The sequence below is a fragment of the Nesoenas mayeri genome (assembly GCF_963082525.1).
Source record: "Nesoenas mayeri genome assembly, chromosome: 6".
Taxonomy (NCBI): Eukaryota; Metazoa; Chordata; class Aves; order Columbiformes; family Columbidae; genus Nesoenas; species Nesoenas mayeri.
In genome coordinates this window covers 8,194,910-8,212,651 of record NC_137545.1, presented here as the reverse complement: position 1 = coordinate 8,212,651, position 17,742 = coordinate 8,194,910, and the positions used below count along the sequence as shown (strand labels likewise).

At 47.0% G+C, this 17,742-nt stretch overlaps 1 protein-coding gene across 1 annotated transcript in view; it reads right to left on the bottom strand.

The window, feature by feature from the left end:
* The window catches only part of SLX9 (SLX9 ribosome biogenesis factor), a gene marked incomplete at its 5' end in the record, with an annotated part of 51,260 nt that overhangs the window by 11,208 nt on the left and 22,310 nt on the right, over positions 1-17,742 (bottom strand). The window contains one exon of the mRNA XM_080346295.1: positions 68-136. Coding sequence (XP_080202421.1) covers positions 68-136 — 69 coding nt within the window. The remainder of the gene's footprint in view (positions 1-67; positions 137-17,742) is intronic.

Genomic DNA, 17,742 nt, shown 5'->3' with positions numbered 1-17,742 from the left:
CCCACCCACCTACAGAGACCCCACGCTCTGTGGCGTCCACGGTACCGTGTTTCGCAGGAGTACTTACTCTGCAACCACCTTTCTTTCCTCAGCTTCATTTTTTCTTTTTTGGAAAGAACAGTTTTCTCTTCTAGACCTAGAGAAAAAGAGAAACATTGAGATGGAGCCTGGCTCCCGCACACAGATTCAGTGCTGGACACTTCCCAAAGACAGCAGAGTCTGTAATATTTTGTTCAGCCCTTGATGATTTTGAACTTGCTGGCAGGTTGGGCAGGCTGCAGGCAGACTGGGGGATACACCTCAACTTATAGCCAAATAAATCAAACCCAGCTTGCTCTCAGTTAAGAAATGGGCAAGTAGATCAGATCATCAGCACCATACGCCCTGATTTCTCAGGTCAGGTAGCTCTTTGAGAAAAGGTTTTTGAGAGACCCTGTGTCCTGCACTTCTGCATGAACCTGGCCTGGGATCTGGCATCTTCTTCTGAGGACCAACCACAAGTGATGGGAGGACCTACAGCTTCCAGAACTGGGAGCAAAAAGCAAGTTTTAATCTGAAAATATGCAAGCTGATAAAGCTAAGAAAAACGAGCTGCAGACATGTGCGAGGGCAGGAGGGAGAATGGTGACCTGACATGGCTATTGGCGTCTGCCCATCCAAGTAACAGCCTCAGTGCCCACCTATGGAAGGACTGAAAAGGGTCTGAAATACCCAGATCAATGGCAGCCCTACGGAGCAGCCGGTTACTAACAGCTTGTAAAAAAGGCTAGCGCCTACTATACACCAAATTCAGTATTTGGAAACCAGCTGTTGATCACTGATATCCAATACCAAGTAAAACAATGTCACAAATATTTTTACAGCAGATCCATTGCAGACGCTATAAAATTTTATCTTATCTCTGGTGTTTAAAACAAAATTGACTTTAGTCAACTTTTCTCCTGAAATGTGCTGGGAATCCTGCTACTGGAATGCCAATGGAGGAACAAGCTCCCCAAGGACCATTCTTCTCGCCTTAGGTTATGCTTAAGCCTGGAAAAGAAAGAAAATACCCTTTTTCTCCTCAAAAGAAACAGGAGAACACAATTCAATGCAACTCTAAAAACAACTGAGGACAATTTCTCTGAAGCTGTGAAGCTTTCAGGATGATTTTAACAAAAGCAGGATCATAATTTTGCAATTTCAATGCCTTAAGATGAGAACAAGCCTGCTGGGTCCAGGGGGGACTTTTCCGTAAAGCCACCAACCAACACCATGTTTTGAGTTTCTCAAGGACACAGAGGATGAAGCTGTAGTTTTAATGCCTCACGTCGCAGAAAAACACGTTACTGCAGTCAGTGCACCCAAGAAGCGAGAAATAAAACCATACCGAGAAGCTATCGCTTATTTACAAAGCTCAGGGATGACTAGAAGGGTTTGCACGTGTCTGATGCTGCTCCCCATTTTTCCATCTTGGGCATAAAACACCAATGCAGGTGCTGGGCCAGCAGGACAGCCCTTGTGGGACAGGCAATAATGCAGACAAACATCTAATCACATTAAAGGCAAATTTCCTCAATCCGTTTGCCGTGGTATCAAAACAGACGCTAAAACAACTAATTGCACGTTCCCATAACCAATTCCCAGCCATCCCCACCTCTGATCGCTCCACATTTCTGAGGTTTCAGATGAATCACAAGAGGCCAAATCGCACCCCGCTGATCTCTGATCAGCAGCGGAGTATTTAAGGAACCACGAAAGCTGTTTTCTTGGCAGGAGCCCAAGCTCGCTGCAGGCCGGGAGATCACCCCAGGGGTGCGGGGAGGGGAGCCCCATCCCTCCTCTGCCCACCACGAGTTTCTGCCCTTTTCGGTCACCATCTCCCCAAACACATCCATGTCACCCTCCCCATCCCTCTGGAGGTTGTTTTGCTGCTGGAAGGTGCCCAGTTGCATTTGGCAACTTCCAGTTGTGACGCCGAGTGCCAAAGCCGCTGGAAACCCACTGGAGAACAGTGGAGGCAGAATTTAGCCAGTTAATTAACAACACAGACCGTCCCCAAGGTAATATTTTATTTTTATTTAGCTTGCAAGCACCTCTGAGATCAAAGCGAGACCGCAGCTCCAGTTTAATTATTTTTCTCTGAAATCAGAAAGGTTTGGGTCCCCCCTCCGGTCCATTCCACGTGTAATTTAACAACACTTGCCTTTGAAACCTCATACACAGAAGAAAGGTGAGCAAAACCCACTCACATTAGCGGGGGGTAATTTGCATACTGTAAACTTGACAATTATCCCTTTTAGCGAGGATGTGTTTTTTCTTCCCTCTGATCTGTACAGTATAAAACATCTCAAATATAAACAGATCTTTAAAAATCCAAAAGCTTTTTGCCTCCTACATCAAGCATTTGATACCAGCCCTGGCACTTCTCAGGATCCCACTTTCACAGCAGACAAGTAGGTCTTTTTTCAGTAAGGTTTTCTCCATTTCAAAAGGGCTGAGGTTTTTTGGTAAAGGATTCCTTAGGCTAAATATATATATATATATATATATATATATATATATATATACACACACACACATACTGCTTTTCATAAGGGACTCCTTAGACTAAAGATAGAAGCTGGACTGGTTAAAGCCATAAGACTACAAGCTTCCCTGAGCCCCAAAATCCCAGTTTTCAAGCTTGACTCCACAACCAAGGGGGTGAAAGCACAGGCTTCACAGTTCCAAGAAACCACATTACTTCAAGGACTTGGCCATGAGCAGAAATATCAGATACAAGCAGAAATATCAAATAAACCTGTGCCTGTGCAATGCTACATGAACAGAGGAGGGTTCTGCACCCTCCATGCAATGCTGCAATGAAGCATCAAGTCCCCATTTTTAAGAAAGAGCACATAGTATTATTCCCAGAACTCCGATGATACGTAACAGTAAAGCTGTTGCTGCTTGAAACATAATATTTTGGCAAAACAGGATAGGTATAAATTGAAGTTAAACAACAACAGATGTGTTAAATTTAGCCTCAGTCGTATAACAGCAGCAAAACTGAGCATATGCCTACAGCTGTGGGATGAGTTCACTGGAGAAATTCAAGGACTACATCCAAAAGCATAAGATTGGGTGTGGTTTGGGTTTGTTTGTTCCTTTCTTTTTTAAAATCACATAGTGTCACTTGCAAATTGCCTGAGACCCTTTTCCACTGAAAGAGCCTGGGAAATGGTAAACCGCAGCCTCCTGGGGCAAACACGATGGCGGTGTGACCTGACAGATGCCAGTGCAGAACCGCTGAAGGTATTCTCCTTCCTCTTAGATGAAAGCTGAAGGACAACACGGGCCAGGCAGAAAGTCAGCCAAGATGTCAGCAGAGATGCTGCTCCACGGGAGCATCTCCGTGTCCTCATCCCACCCAACCAGGTGACAACCATCTCCGTTTCTCCTCCAGAAAGCGCTCACGCAGATGTGTCTGGGGAGCCTGGGACACGAGTGGGACTGAGGTTTGGAGGTGGTGAGGACAGGCAGGGGGTTGATATCCAGGCTCTTTGCCCACCTTCCTCTTGGAGGAGGCCCTGGAGACAGCTTGGTAGCCTATACATGGTGCACAGAGACCATGGTGGTGGAGTGTTTTTACCCAGAACAAGCCCTGCCATCCTGAGCAGTGTTGGAAGAAAAGATGACAGCCCCTGCTGGGACAGGACAAGTTTCACCATGGATACAGCATTTACTTTTTATGTTCCACAACAAGCTAGATTATTTTTGTTCATGCTTAATCACTACACCAGCACGCAGGCTTTTGCCCCCGATGAGGAACGCATCCTCTTTAACGTGGGATCTGCATTCTGATCCTTCCAGATCCCCCTGTTATTTAAAGCGGAGCCTACTTCGAAGCCCAGTTTCCCATCCAAGACCCGGAGGAGCTGTGCGACTCGTACCCGTGCCAAGGTCGTGTCTCCATCAGGCCTGGTAAACATCCCCAGGCTCTGACCAGCTACAGCAAGGGCACGAAACCTCCCTCTGCAGAAGAGCCAGGACTCATCTCTACTTAGCCGCATAAGCGCACAAGTGACATGCCATCTGAAGCGGGAGCAGATCCCCTCGGGAGGTGACCAAGAAGGCACAATCTGCACAGCAGTCTGAGAAAGGCAACTCCGGAGACAAAATCTGTCCTCCCAAGTGATGTCTTGAGCGCTGCAAGCGTGCTCAGCCCCTGCCACAGGGTAAAATACCTTCTCCTCCTCCACCTGAGGCCTCTTCACAAGTCTCAGTCTTCCCACCTGCACGGTCTCAGCAGCCATGCCCAGCACAGACTGACACTGCAGGGGTCAGTCTCAGGCACACAGAGGATGCTCAAGGTGGCCCAATGTGTCACTGTCTTAAAGCCACTCTTGCAGCTAGAAGGTTATTTTCATAAACAGGGCAGAAAGAGGTCCTAAGGGAACCTAGATTTCTGAACCAGGCGTGCCACGAGGACTGCAAAATGCCTTGTCTGAGCCAGGAGCTTGACACTGCCAGTTCACAGCACAGAGAGATCGCAGAAACCACTGTAAGCCTCCCAATGGAGAAGTTACGGCTGCCAGAAGCAGTTCATCTCATCTGCCAGGTTGCGGGCTCCTCCTTGGGAAGAGTTCTCTTCTGCTCTTGGAAAAAGGTCAGCTTATTTCAGAAGTTATCCTCCCCATAGAACACATATAGGGAACAGACACGGTGGGGCCAAAGGGAGAAATACGCCAGCATGATCTCTGCAGCACGCAGCCTTCTTGGGGGAGAAACATCCACAGCAGCAGCACCGGGGGACAGCAGGACAGCCTTGTGCTCTCTGCTTTATTCTGTTTGTGAATTTCCATTAGTGCTTTTCCTCTGTTACCTCCATCCTGCTGTGAACACTCCGAAGGGGAGCAAATTAGGTCAGACCCATCACTAGTCCAGGGCACTGAAATGATTTTTTTTTCACATACATTTTTCTGGTTTTGGAAATTTCCTCATAAAAAATTTAAAGAAACTGTGTATTTACTATCAGCATGTCCTGCTGAGTCACCGGGTAGGCGGTGAGACTGAAAGAGGGAGAATGAAACACAGGATACCAGCCAGACAGTGCCACTGTCTGATACCAGACAGGCCAGGCTGCTCCAACCCCTCCTGGCCAGGAAAGCTTTATGAGACCCAGCCAGGACCCACAGGAGACAAAGCAACTGCAGGAGTGTTTGCTGGCAGTTACGGGAAGAGGACTTGCCTCCAGCAGGCCAAGTCAACCAAGTACTGAACTCATCTTTCAAAAAGCCTGGCTTTAAATAAACACAAGGGGATGAACAGTAACCATTTGACATCTACTAGAGCTCTTGAAACTCTCCATGCAGAAAGTATCCTTTTAAAATATAGTTTTTCTTTAAACTAATTAATCCTCGTTACATCGCAGATGCACGGTTTTGCACCTTTGGCTGCCCTTTCCCTGGGAGTCTTGGATGCCTACAGGGAGCAGCAGCCAAACCAGCCTCTGTGCTCAGCAGACTTGGAGGTACCTTCCTACCGCTCTTCCACTGAGCACCGACAGTCAATGAGACAGCTCCTCACCTCCTTCTCAAATGCTTCCCGAGTCAGAGAAAAACACCATTTGGTAAAAGGTGCAGCTGCTGAGGATGTTATTGCACCAGCACAGGAGCTCCGCATCATTTGCAAGAAAAAGCATCCCCAGTTGTGGCTCCTCACGAACCAGGCAGGTCAGATTGCTGCCTGGATTCGACACGTCTTTGCCAGAAAAGATGTGCTGCTTTACTTGTTTACTTATTTCCCTTCATGTCTCTTCTGCACCCAGAAAAACAAAAACACAGTTCTCCATACTCCCTGAGCTTGTGATACTTCAAAAACCACAGAACAAATGCAGAAAGGCTCACTCATAGACAGGTGCCCTGGGAAACGTTTGCCACATCAGGAACTTCGCAAGACCAGCTGTGATTTTGTTAAAGAAAAAGGGTTTTCCAGCTTCGGGAGAATGAGTTTGCCTTCAAGAAAATACATTTCAGCCCCGCCCTGCCCCTTTTCACGTCCACAGAAAAAAGACGACGCACATGCAACAAGTGTATGTACACGTCTTCCAACAAAAAAGCAAGAAGTCCTGCAAAAGTATCCCCAGGTTCTTATTTGTCAAGGAACAGCATGTCCAAAAATGTTGACTCTTCTTTGCTTCCTCTGGCATGTATTTGCTTTTTGTGCAGCCGCATAAGCAGCTCTCAGCACATGCTGCTGCAGCTTCTAGCCTTGCAAGAGGTTACCCAGTCTAGAGAGAAGCAAGGGGCTAGGTCATCGGTGCATGTTTGACATGCTCCTAGCAGCTCAGTTAACAAGATTTCTTTCAGGTTTCATGACAAGCATTCTTGCCCTTCCTGCTCACTCTTTGACTACAGCAAATTACACAAGGAACAGCCGTGGAAGATGAGAATTTGCCGTGTCTGCATGGGAGGCAGAATGAATGGCAAAGCCTTCTTGCAAGCCAGACAATCCAAGCAGCCCGCAGCACAGCCGTGCTTTTCCACAGTCAGACAAGAAACCTGACCATCTCCAATCTCCTTCCCTGCTACCACTAGCAGAGAAACCCCACCAGCCGGCTTCTGAAGGTGACTTCATAGCCCTGGCCACCTCAAATAGGAGAATCAGCCATGCTTTCTTTGCTTTCATTGCCTGCAAGAAGCCTGAGTCAAGTCTCCAAGAAGTGTGAGATGATGGAGCTGAGGCCAAATGCTGCTCCAGGCAGCACCAGGGGAGCCTGGATCTGCGGTGCCTCCCTCCCTCACCTAAGGGATCAAGATATTCCTTAAGAAACATGAGCAAGGGCATCTCTGCCAGCCCTCAGGTCAGAAAGCTGGTGAGCCTGTACACTGGCAGTAAGCATTACCAGACAGGTAAAGCAGCTTCCTCTGTTGTAATTCAGCTCCAAGGGTGCCCTGCAAAGCCCTCCCGACCTGACTCTTTGGGGGAAGGCTCCCTCAGGAGCATGGGCAGCCTCACTTCCCAAAGGCATCAGCCTTCCCAAAGCAGCAGCACGCAGTCCTGGCAAAAGTTTTGCAAACAAGTGGCACGTAACCCCTCCTTGGGAGTAACCCCCCTGTACCTGCTTCCCTGCTCCTGCTGGGAACGAGCCCCAGCCCAACAGGGTTTGCAGTGTCTCTGTTGCACTGCCAACTCCTTCCCTTGTCTGTGGAAGCCTAGCAAGCCGCTCTTCCTCCTCCTTCCTTCATCCAGCACTCACACTGTTTCTGGGAAAGAGCACATAAGTTTGGGGTAGCCCAGGCACTCAGAGCCCGGGTCAGCCATGGTCCAGGCTAGGACTGAAAGCAGCCTCATTACCACCCTCTTCTCATGCCGGCCACAGACACTTCTGACCTATTTCTTCCTCAAGTTTTGAACACTTCGACATTCCTTCCAATGCAACAGCAAAATCAAATTCTCCTTCCTTCAGCAAGAGAGCTGGCACTTGCTCTCTGCAGAGATGGTTTCCAAAAACACTCCCTAGAGATCTGAGAGTTCAGGCCCTCAGCCCTCACTAGCATGCAGTCCCAAATGCCATGCTTAAGTCAAAGAATCCCAAAATTAAAGAGTCACATCACTCTCCACATTGTGTGTTGGAGGCACATTCCTTGTGCAAGCATGACTGACTCTTGTAGTCATATCTTCAACATGAAAGGACCATAGAGACAAGGCGGTCAGCAATAGGAAGAAGTAGAGAGGAAAGCCATGAGCATTATATTGCACATAAAAAGGCTATGGAAAAGATAAGAGAGGCTGTGTTCCCATTTATAAGCACTGACCTTTGGGAAAGGCTTACGGCAAGGGCAGACCGCGCACTGCCACAAGGTACTTGGAACCTCTCCATCGAGCTGGATGTGCAGTCAGAGCACTGTTAACAAAGATCCCTGCGCAGCTACTGAGAACGTCAAAGGTGATTAACGGACTGGAGCATCTTTCACTTGGAGAGAGGCTGAGAAAGATGGAAAAGAGGTGGTTCAGGGGAAATCCTGTTCATGTGCACAAACACCTAATGGGAAGGAAGAAGAAGAGGGATCCAGAATATTCCCAGTGGTGCCCAGTGACAAGAGGCAATGGGCACACATTAGAACACCTGGTTTTGGTATAATTTTTATGAGTTTTTTTGTTGTTGTGGGGTTCTTTTTAACTGTAAAGGTAGTCAAACCCTGGAACAGGTTGCCTAAAGAGGTTATGGAGTCTCCAGGTCTCCATCCATGGAGATATTCAAAGCCTGACAGGATACAGTCCTGGACAACCCTGCTTGAGCAGGGGTTGAATTAGATCACCTTGAGAGGTTCCTTCCAACCATGACAATTTTGTGATTATGTGCAACATCCCAAACAAAAAAAATTAGGTACTTTTCGTAGATGCACTTACTTTCAACACCCCCATAGGGGTGGCTATCCTTTGGGAGAGATACTTGCCATCAAAACAAAGCACTTGCCTGGCATGGCATGGGAAAGCGCCGCAGATTTTCCATCCCTTCCCTTGCCTGCTGCTGATTTCAAAACAGATCAGTGCCACCAGCAAAGCACGGCGGCTTAGCGCAGATCAGCGCTTGACTCCAGCCCTAACACACGCAGGGTTTTGCTCTCTAGTTAGTTTACCATATGGCAGGAGCACTAAAGCACAAAGAGCTGAGCTTCCCAGCTGTCCCGACGGAACACAATGCACCTGGCCAGCGCGACGTGGGCAGATCCATTCCCCTTCGAGCCCATCCTCTGTTTACATGCAGCGCGGAAAGCGCACAGATCTGTGGCTCCCTTCTCATAAAAGACCTGCTCTTGCAAAAACAGCGCTTGAAAAGTCACCTTGGCAACAGACTTCCTTCCAGCAGGCATCTGTAATGACTCACAGGTTTGCCATCGCAACCTGCAAACAAGGTGCCGGGGCACACGGAGGTGTAGTTCTGAGCTGCCTTTACCTCCTGCAGCAAGTGTTTTTAAGGGTCATACAAAACCATGGGTCCTATCAAGCCGGAGCAGTGAAGTAGAATCCAGGGGGTCCACAGCACAATCTGGGCAGTCGGCAAGTCCTCTTCCACAGCGGATACAAAAAATTGTATTTTAACAACAAAGATACATGCACAAGAGAGATCTGTGTGGATACTGCAGCTTCAATAGGGAGTAATGGGAGGAACACAATACAATTGCTATAAAAGCTTAAACAGCAACAAATATCTGGAATGAGATTTATTCTGAGACCAAAAGTAATTCATGGTTACCAATGAGTAAATTCTCTCCTCAGGGCTTACTAAGGGAGACAGAATACTGAAGCGTCCCTATACTTCTTGACAATGCCTTGCAGGTTTCTATTTTAAAGAGATTTTCCCCAAAATACTCTTTCTATTCCTGCTAATAAGATTACCTTTGACTACAATGTCCTTTAAAAAAATCAGCAGTTCAGTACCTTCTGCATTATTACATACTGAAAGATCTATTAATAGATCTGAAGTTGTTACACTATTTGATTTTACCCAGTACTTGTAATTTATGCAAAACGCAAGAAAGCATTAATTTGCCTTGATTTCCTTGTCTTTTAACTGTATACTAGCTAGTAGACAATCAAATGGGCATTCTCTGAGGAAGTTTGCCATTTCCAGCCACTGGTTCCTATAAACCCTCCTGCATTTGTTTTGGTACCTGTCATTTCTTTTACAAGTGTATTCTTACCTACCACTTCATATATGCTCTTTCAGCTCCTCAGAGGAGCCAGTTCAGCTCAGTTGTACTTGTTATTACATTCTCAATGCAAGGATTTAGTGGTGATCGTACTAACTGGTCTTCAATAATACTGATTGTACTGTTCAGCAGTTTTATATAGCTGAAGCCACTTTGACACCTCAGACCATTTGGTAGCTTCTGCAAGTCATGCACAAGAGAGATTTAGACATAACCGATGTTCACTCGTACTTATGAACACACTTTTATGTTCACCACAGCTGTGTTTTAACCACAGCTATTTTTCCCCAAAATACGCAGCGGAGAACCTCATTTTATCCTGCAATTCCCTCAATGTGCAAACAGTGGCCTGATGGGGTGCTGGGGGAAGGAGAGAGGGCAGACACCGGCAGGGAAGAGAGCGAAAAACAAGCATTTAAAGATGCCCAGAGGAACTGCAAAAGCGGAGACTTGCGAGGCAGACAGGCAAATATGTCACTGTCATTGTCGCTGCAGCACTGGCAGCAGACCAGCCGCACATAGAAGGATGTGCAAGACAATACCTAGAACGAGTTTTGGAGCTGCTTTCTGTTCCTCAGGGATTACAGCAGACACTACAATGTGTTACGTGCAGAGCCCCACCTTCCCGCCCCCCTCTCCAGATAATATATTTCGTGGATTCGTTGGTTTGTTGTTAGAAGCACTGAGCTCTCCTCATTCCCTCGCTCCAGGTTGAGCATCTAAAGCTATTTCCCCTCCCTCCACTGGGATAAACGGGACATGAGAGAGATGCAGGAAAACAGTATCATCTGAAATTACTTCTTTCAACAGAAATGGGGAGGGATGGGCAACCAGATCACGTTCACCATGCGACTGCAAAACAAGCAGGAAAGAAACAAACAGGAGTCTCTGCTTTAGCCAGCTGACACTGCAGGGATGCAGCCAGAGGGAAAGCTACACCTGGACCTCTCCTCGGGTGCGGATGGAGGAAAAGAGGCAGGAATCCCAGCGCTCACCCCTTCTGCTACTACTGAGCAAAGGTATGCAGTACCTGACAGCAAGATCTGAGGAAAGAACAGTCACACAGCTAAACGTTATTAAGAATCTAAGACAAGGCTGCGCCTTCAACCCTCCCTTTGCATCTGTTTCGATGCAAATACTCATGAAGGTGCAGAAAGATGTTGTCTCTCCGGTAACACGCAGCTTAAGATCCTCAGACAAGGATCCTCACACCTCGCTGTGACTTTTGCTAACATGCTAAGTGGCAAACGCTTCCTCTGTTCCAGGAGAGCCTGCAGATTCCAAATTCAAACTGCTGCAGAATCGAAGGACACCTTAACAGAGATTACAAAACTATCTCCATCAAAATCATTTTGTTTTAATGCTTTTTACTTTGTTTTGCAAAAACACAATGTACTTCCAAATTTTTTCCCAGTTTTCTTTGGTTAGTCCTCACAACCAACTCAGGGATACAAACAGATTTCTAGGCAGGTTTTCATTAGAAAATGCAAATTAGGAACCACTCTACTAATTAAAAACAGCCCCAAACTGTCCCACAGTAACCAGACATCCTGCAGGGCCACTCCTTAAAACATGGAGGTTGTTATATTCACACTACTAGGGTAAAAACATTCTTACAAACTTGTGTGCTTCATAAAGAGTGCTGGATGTAACTAGAAAACATATAAAAATACAGAGATACCTTTATGCAGTCAAACCTTACTCTGACATTGCCTGAGTCAGCAACAACATTTCTCCAAAAGGGGAAAATTACACAGCAAACAATTCTATAAATGGTATTTCTATTAACAGACCCTCTCACCCTTCTCCAAGCAGCATACAAGCTTGGTATTAATTTATGGCTAATGCCCTCCTAGCATTCAAGTCCCATAAGTTAAGTCAGCTGCAGCCCCTCCATACGGGGCAGGATGTACCACAAGTACCAGGATCTTCAACTCTACAGTCCATCCACTCTACTTTAGGACTATTTTGAGTATATGAAAATACTACTTCCAGGTGTGTTCACATCCTCTAGTTTGGCTGAGACTAGGTACTCAGTATCCACATCGAGATAAGCAACAAGTGGTGTCCCTCAGGGGTCCCTATTGGGACTAGTACTGTTCAACAGCTTTATTAATACATAGACAGTGGGGTCAAGTGCCCCCTCGGCATGTTTGTAGATGACAGGCTGGAGGAGTGGGCCCACGAGAACTTCATGAAGTCCAACAAGGCCAAGTGCAAGGTCCCATTACACTGCAATGGTGCTAATTTGAAAAGCCATGTAATAGGCTAGCCCAGTATTTAAACTCCCAAACATCTTAAAACCTGCATAATAAAATGGGGTTTAGCTCCTCACAGACACTGCAGTAACTAAGCAGAAGGGACACAAAGGAGAGAGCCCTGTGTCTCCCACCACATTCACTGAGGTCGGGCTATGGGGCATTTTTATGCTGGTTGTAGCACTGGGGGAGCCAGCAGGGACAGTGTTTTAGGTTAAGCACACAGCTCATATTAAAGGCTGCCTCTGACCAGAGGCTTTCAAAGATTTTTGATAGGCAGAAGCGAATGTGAACTGTTGGCAAGACTTCTCACAGGAGGAAAAACCTTTTTCCCTCCCATCTGTTGTTCTTAAGCCATGTATGCACACTGGCTCTCTGTGGGTTCCCTGCTTGTCTAAGGGAGCCAGAGGAGTCGGAGCAGTGGAGACCACCAGGGAGCAAATGTGACAAGCTGCATTTATTTGCACTCTCTGTGATGTGGAGACCTGGCAGAGGAAGGCATCTACCAGCAAGCAGCTACTCAGCTCCTGAATCAGGCCACTAACAGATACTCACTCTGTCTGAGTAAGGGACGTGCTGGCATTTTCCTGGAAGCCCCCAGAAGGAGAGATGTTAACTGGAAATACTCCAGCCTGGCTTCCAACAGACGAGAGGATTTAGCCGTAACCACTGAGGTGGCGTAGGGCTTCTCCTGCAAATTTATGACCAGTAGAGAATAACAAGCAGGAACAGCTAAGAAGCAACAGCAAAACAGCAACATCTGGACCACCACTGGCCAGGAGACTCACGACTGTTAAAATGCAAGAACAAAAGCAAACACAGCACCCCACTCCAAGGTCTCTCCATGCCCTTCTTCACAATACACACACACAACGCTACTTAAACTCGTAGTTAACAAACATTATGGAATGACATACTGTTACACATAATTAATATATATTAACTAATTCGACTGCTGAGTGCACTGTGATCAATACTGAATTATATTTCCAGGCAATACAATAACGTCAGCCAGAAATGGAAATGCAGATACATAACTTCAGGGTAAAAACAAAACCATCACAAGAACAGCAATAAGTGGGACTTGTACAGGCCTCTCAGCAGCGCACACAGACTGAAGAGAACAAATGACATCACAAATGTCTTCTCGGTGAAGGAGGAAGAAGAACTGAGCCATGAAGGTCGAGAGATGAATGTCAAAACTAGCTGGGAGAAATTAGACCAAAACTGTGGAAGATCCACACAAGTGTTCTTCCCACTGAACAGTTTCCCTGACTTTCCTGGGGAGATTTTCTAAATTGGCATCTGAAGTGTGGATTGTCTTCCAGTTGTGCAGAACCCTGAGCCCGTGAGCAAATTTAGCCCCGAGAAAAAGGATTTGCTGGATGGCCTGAACTGAGCACATTCCTCAGGCTCAGTCTGCCTTTAAGTTCAGAGCATAGCAGCAGAGCTATGACAAGGAAGCTGAAATGTCACTTCTCTGCTTTCCCGCCCCAAAAGAGTTTCCATTAAGCAGAAATAGCGCTTCAGCACCTATAATCAAGCTGGGATTCAACCAAAATACATATTCCAGAAAAACATGTCAGGCAATAGGCAAAAAGTCTGAAGTGTTGCCAGCCACACCTAAGGAATGCAGTCCTCAGCCTCTGCTACACGATGCATCAGAGAAGGAGCCTTGGCTTAATTTAATAAGCTCTCTGTTCAGTAAATCTGCTTTCTTGGCACACTAACAGCCTCTTCCACTACATGCCCGTACAGGCAATGTTTCCAACACACCACTCCACGGTTTCTGTATGCCAACACTTCACCTTCTGTTAAAGGGATTGCCCTGTCCACAACAAATATTCATCGCCACAACGAGAGCACTCACTTCTGCACAAGGGCTTTGCATTCATGTTAAAAACCAGAATAACATCCTTCTAATACAAGTACAGGAGAGCTAATTTATGTCTCCAGCATGGTTTCCCAGCTGGGTCCGAGAATAGGGGGCTGCCTGTGCAGACACATTCCCAGAGTGTGCTGTGATGCTGGCAGGATGCTCAGGGGTGGTTTGAGAGCAGGGAGGAGGTCTGGAAGGTGCTGACCTGCTCCAGGGAATACTGAATGCAACACTGGATTGCTCATCTCTAATGGAACTAGTGGAAAAAAAAAAATAAAAATCAATTGCAATCGACTTCTCTGTTAATGACACAGAGACAGGGCTGTTTCCTCTGGAAAGATCGACATGCAATGCGCAGCAGTATCAATACCAGCGGCATTATCAACACATGACATTTGGAAACTTGGCACGGAGACAACAGCAGGCAGACTCCAGGAGAGAGCAGCTCAGGGTGCTGGCAAACAAGAGCTCAGCTTAGCTCAGCCAAGAGCTTGTTGCTGCAACAGCAGCAGCCTTCTGCCATGCCTGCCCCAGCCCTGCCGTGCACCTCCAGCAGAACACCCAACTCACTTCCACCCAGGTTAGTCTCTGCTAGCTTAGAGAGCCGAACCAAATAAAGTCAGCATCAGAATGGGAAAACACATGGTGAGGAGCAGGGGGAGGAAGAAGCAGGGCTCATCTTCAGCAAGTTGTTTGAGACAGCTGGACTGATCTTTCAGGCTTCAGCCTCAAGGTCTGTAGTGCCCATAATATATTCTAACTGCTGTCTAAAATAGATCAGCAGCAACATATCTCTAGGCCAGCTGCTGTCTTTATTCCAGCCTGCCATGAATGAGCACAGGAGCACTCTCACAAAGCAAGGGCAGCGGGAATGTCCGCAGAACGCCTCAGGGCTGGAGGAACAGGGGGCTCACAGGGTTCAGCACTGGCAGCATCTACAGCCCTTTACTTCTACAGCTCAGTAGTTTGTTTTTTGTAATAATTACCAGGCACTGGAAGTTTTAAGTGCCCAGTTAAGCAATTTGAGGAAAGTACTGCTGTATTCCCCAGCTTTTCCCTGCTGGTTGCTGTCAAAAGATGGGATTGCCCAACCTGTCTGTTCTTTTGTTCTGACCCAGTACACCCGTTCTTTCGCCAAACCACCTGGGAAGGTGGGGAAGATCTTGACACAGTAAGAGGTTCAGCAGTGACAGCACTGACCAAGCCACGAGAAACAAGAGAAACATGAACATCAGTGCTTTCATGCCTCTGGTCTGAAGAGCTAAGTTGGTAATTTTAGCAGGCATAACGTTGGAAATAAGGTACAATCTCAGAGTTTGATTAGAGGTGACTTTTTGGTTTAAGGTTTCAATCCAAAGTCCTGTTGACACTTTGCGACAGAAGCAGCAGCAAAGCCGAGCTGGACCCTGAAACATCCTGATTTCAGGGTTCGTCTAGGTTTGTTCAAAGCAAGCAATAAAAATGCATAGCGGTGCTGCTCCAAAGGGCCATGCAGGCACAGCTCCCCCACCCACAGCAACCACAGAAATGCAGATGTCTCACCATCAGACAAGGAGGAGAAAAAACAGCCTCCTGATCAAACACCCCAGCACCAATTCCCACCCTGATAGCAGCCTGGAAGTATAAAACAGAAGCTGCTTTAGAAACAGCTCAGGGGTCAAGATCAAATCAGCAGGTTTTGACCTGCTTTAGCACCAGCTCATCAACAGCCTGAAAAATCTTCCTTCCTCCTCAATTTCACCTTCTCCTTTAATGTTTCTAGCTACAGATTTCTCAGCTGGGTGCCTCTGCCCAAGGACCTAATTAGAAGCACAAACAGTGAAAAGGCAGCCGCCACACCTCCACTGGGAAATGAGACAATGTGCAGCATGGGAGAAGGAAGGTAACCAGAGGCAGGACATGATATGACAATATCATGCTGGGACATGAGTCAAACACATCCTTTGCTGGGACAAAGGGACAGGAAGAAAGTTCAAGTCTAAGGAACCGCCAGTGCCTGATCCTGGGTGAGACTAAACAAATAGGAAGGAAGAAAAAGGCTTGCCCCACCTTATTTTCTCTCAGGTAGCGCATGAGTAATTGGTGATGAGTTTTGCCTTTCAATGCCACCCTAGTTAATCCAACCAGTCCCTGCCCTTTCCAACTGATCGCTGCCTCTGTCTCCCACTCAGCCTCCAAACAGTTGCTTCCCAGCCGCTGGGGCTCAGGTTACCCTTTTTCCAGGCCAGCAGCGTCAGCATTTCTATCATCTGCTATATTCTTGCCCTGTTTGCTTGTTTAACCATGACCTCTGCTCTCCTCCCCAGTGCTACAATAGCTGACATTTCCAGTCTCGGCCCTAGACCTTTTCCAGACAAAACCTGCAGACCCTATCTTGAAGCAAGGAACGTGGAGCAGACACCTCTTACAGAAAGGCTGTGTGATCAATCATTTCTGCACTTTACCTGAGATAGCACTGCCAGCAAACTCCTGCCACATGGAGCAGACAAATTCCTTTCCCTCTTCTTTGTTCCTCACCAATTAATTCCATGACAGATCTGAAGGCCAGTGGGAAGCGCAGAAGAGAAGAAAGTACAGACTAATGACTACAAAACAGACTGGGAAGATTCAGCAATTTTCAGCCAGTTACAAGAACACTACGGACAGAAGGGACGAAAAAGCCCAAAGCCTAACTTGTACCCCTGAAATACTTTTAATCACCTCTTCTGCATTCCAGCAGGTCTGCCACAGAATGGTATTAAAGGCAACTGTGCAAGGTCAGATTCGTGAATACTTTCATATCAGCTTTTAAATTTCACTAGAAATACAGTGACACCTTTATGCTAACATAGCCAAATGGCAGCATCGCTGCATGAATGTATTTGGGACTGAGATCAGGAATGTATTTGAAACTGGGATCAGGTGCCCCGGCACCCCCTCAGCCCCATCCCCAGCTGTAGGTGTCTGTAGCTTTGGAAGACAAGGAAGAGCCACTGGAACTGTGGGTTGAGGGACCATCCAGCATCCTCACAGGCTCTTCACAGCACACAGAAGGTGACAAGAGCATCGCTGCTGTCAAGTGCCTGGCTATGTATCTGTGGCTGCTGCAAGGACAGACATTGCTGCAATGTGCAAAGTCTAACTAGCAGAACAGATGAATACAGGGAAAGTCTCCAGCATCTCTCCTGCATATTTCTGGGAAAACCTCTGCTTTTATCCTTTTGGTGGTTTTCATTCAAACACCTCTTTGCAAGGCTCCGCAGAGACTGACATACCACAGGCACTACTGACTGGCATGCGAATAATTCAAGATTAGTAGCCCATGTATTTCAATTAAAAGTCCCCTCCACAGCCATACAAATCCAGCTGCCCAGTTATGCAGCAGACGTGATTAAAGCATCTGCACAAATGGGCAGATACGACATCACCTGCAATTGCTGCCAGGGCTGCAAACGTAATGGAAACCTGAAGATGTGACACACAGGAGATGCAGCCAGCCTAACGTAACACGCAGCCATGGCCAGCCCCCCCTTGCCTTTGCTCTGTCCAGTGAGCAAACGCTGCTCCTGCCAGCGTCAGCAGAAGCTACACACTGAAACCTCACAGAGCTCTAACAGAAGGCACTCTGAGGGCTGGAGGTTGAGCCTTGCTGTCCAGCTTTACCGCCAGTAAATAGTACCACTGGGCTAAGAACATACCAGGCCTGACCAAGGCTTCATGCAAGCAAATAGCACACATCCAACAGGGCCAGCGATGAATGCCCAAGTATAGAGTGGGTGCATTTAGTACCACCAATGTATTTTTATTTTGGGAGATCTGACCAGTTGTTTTAAAGCCCATGCGGGTACCAGAAATTCAGAACACCTACGTGCAAGGAGTCCGACAACTTAACTGACCTTTTCCTGAAGGATCTTTGCCCATTCTGAACCTAGCATCTTCTAGTTTA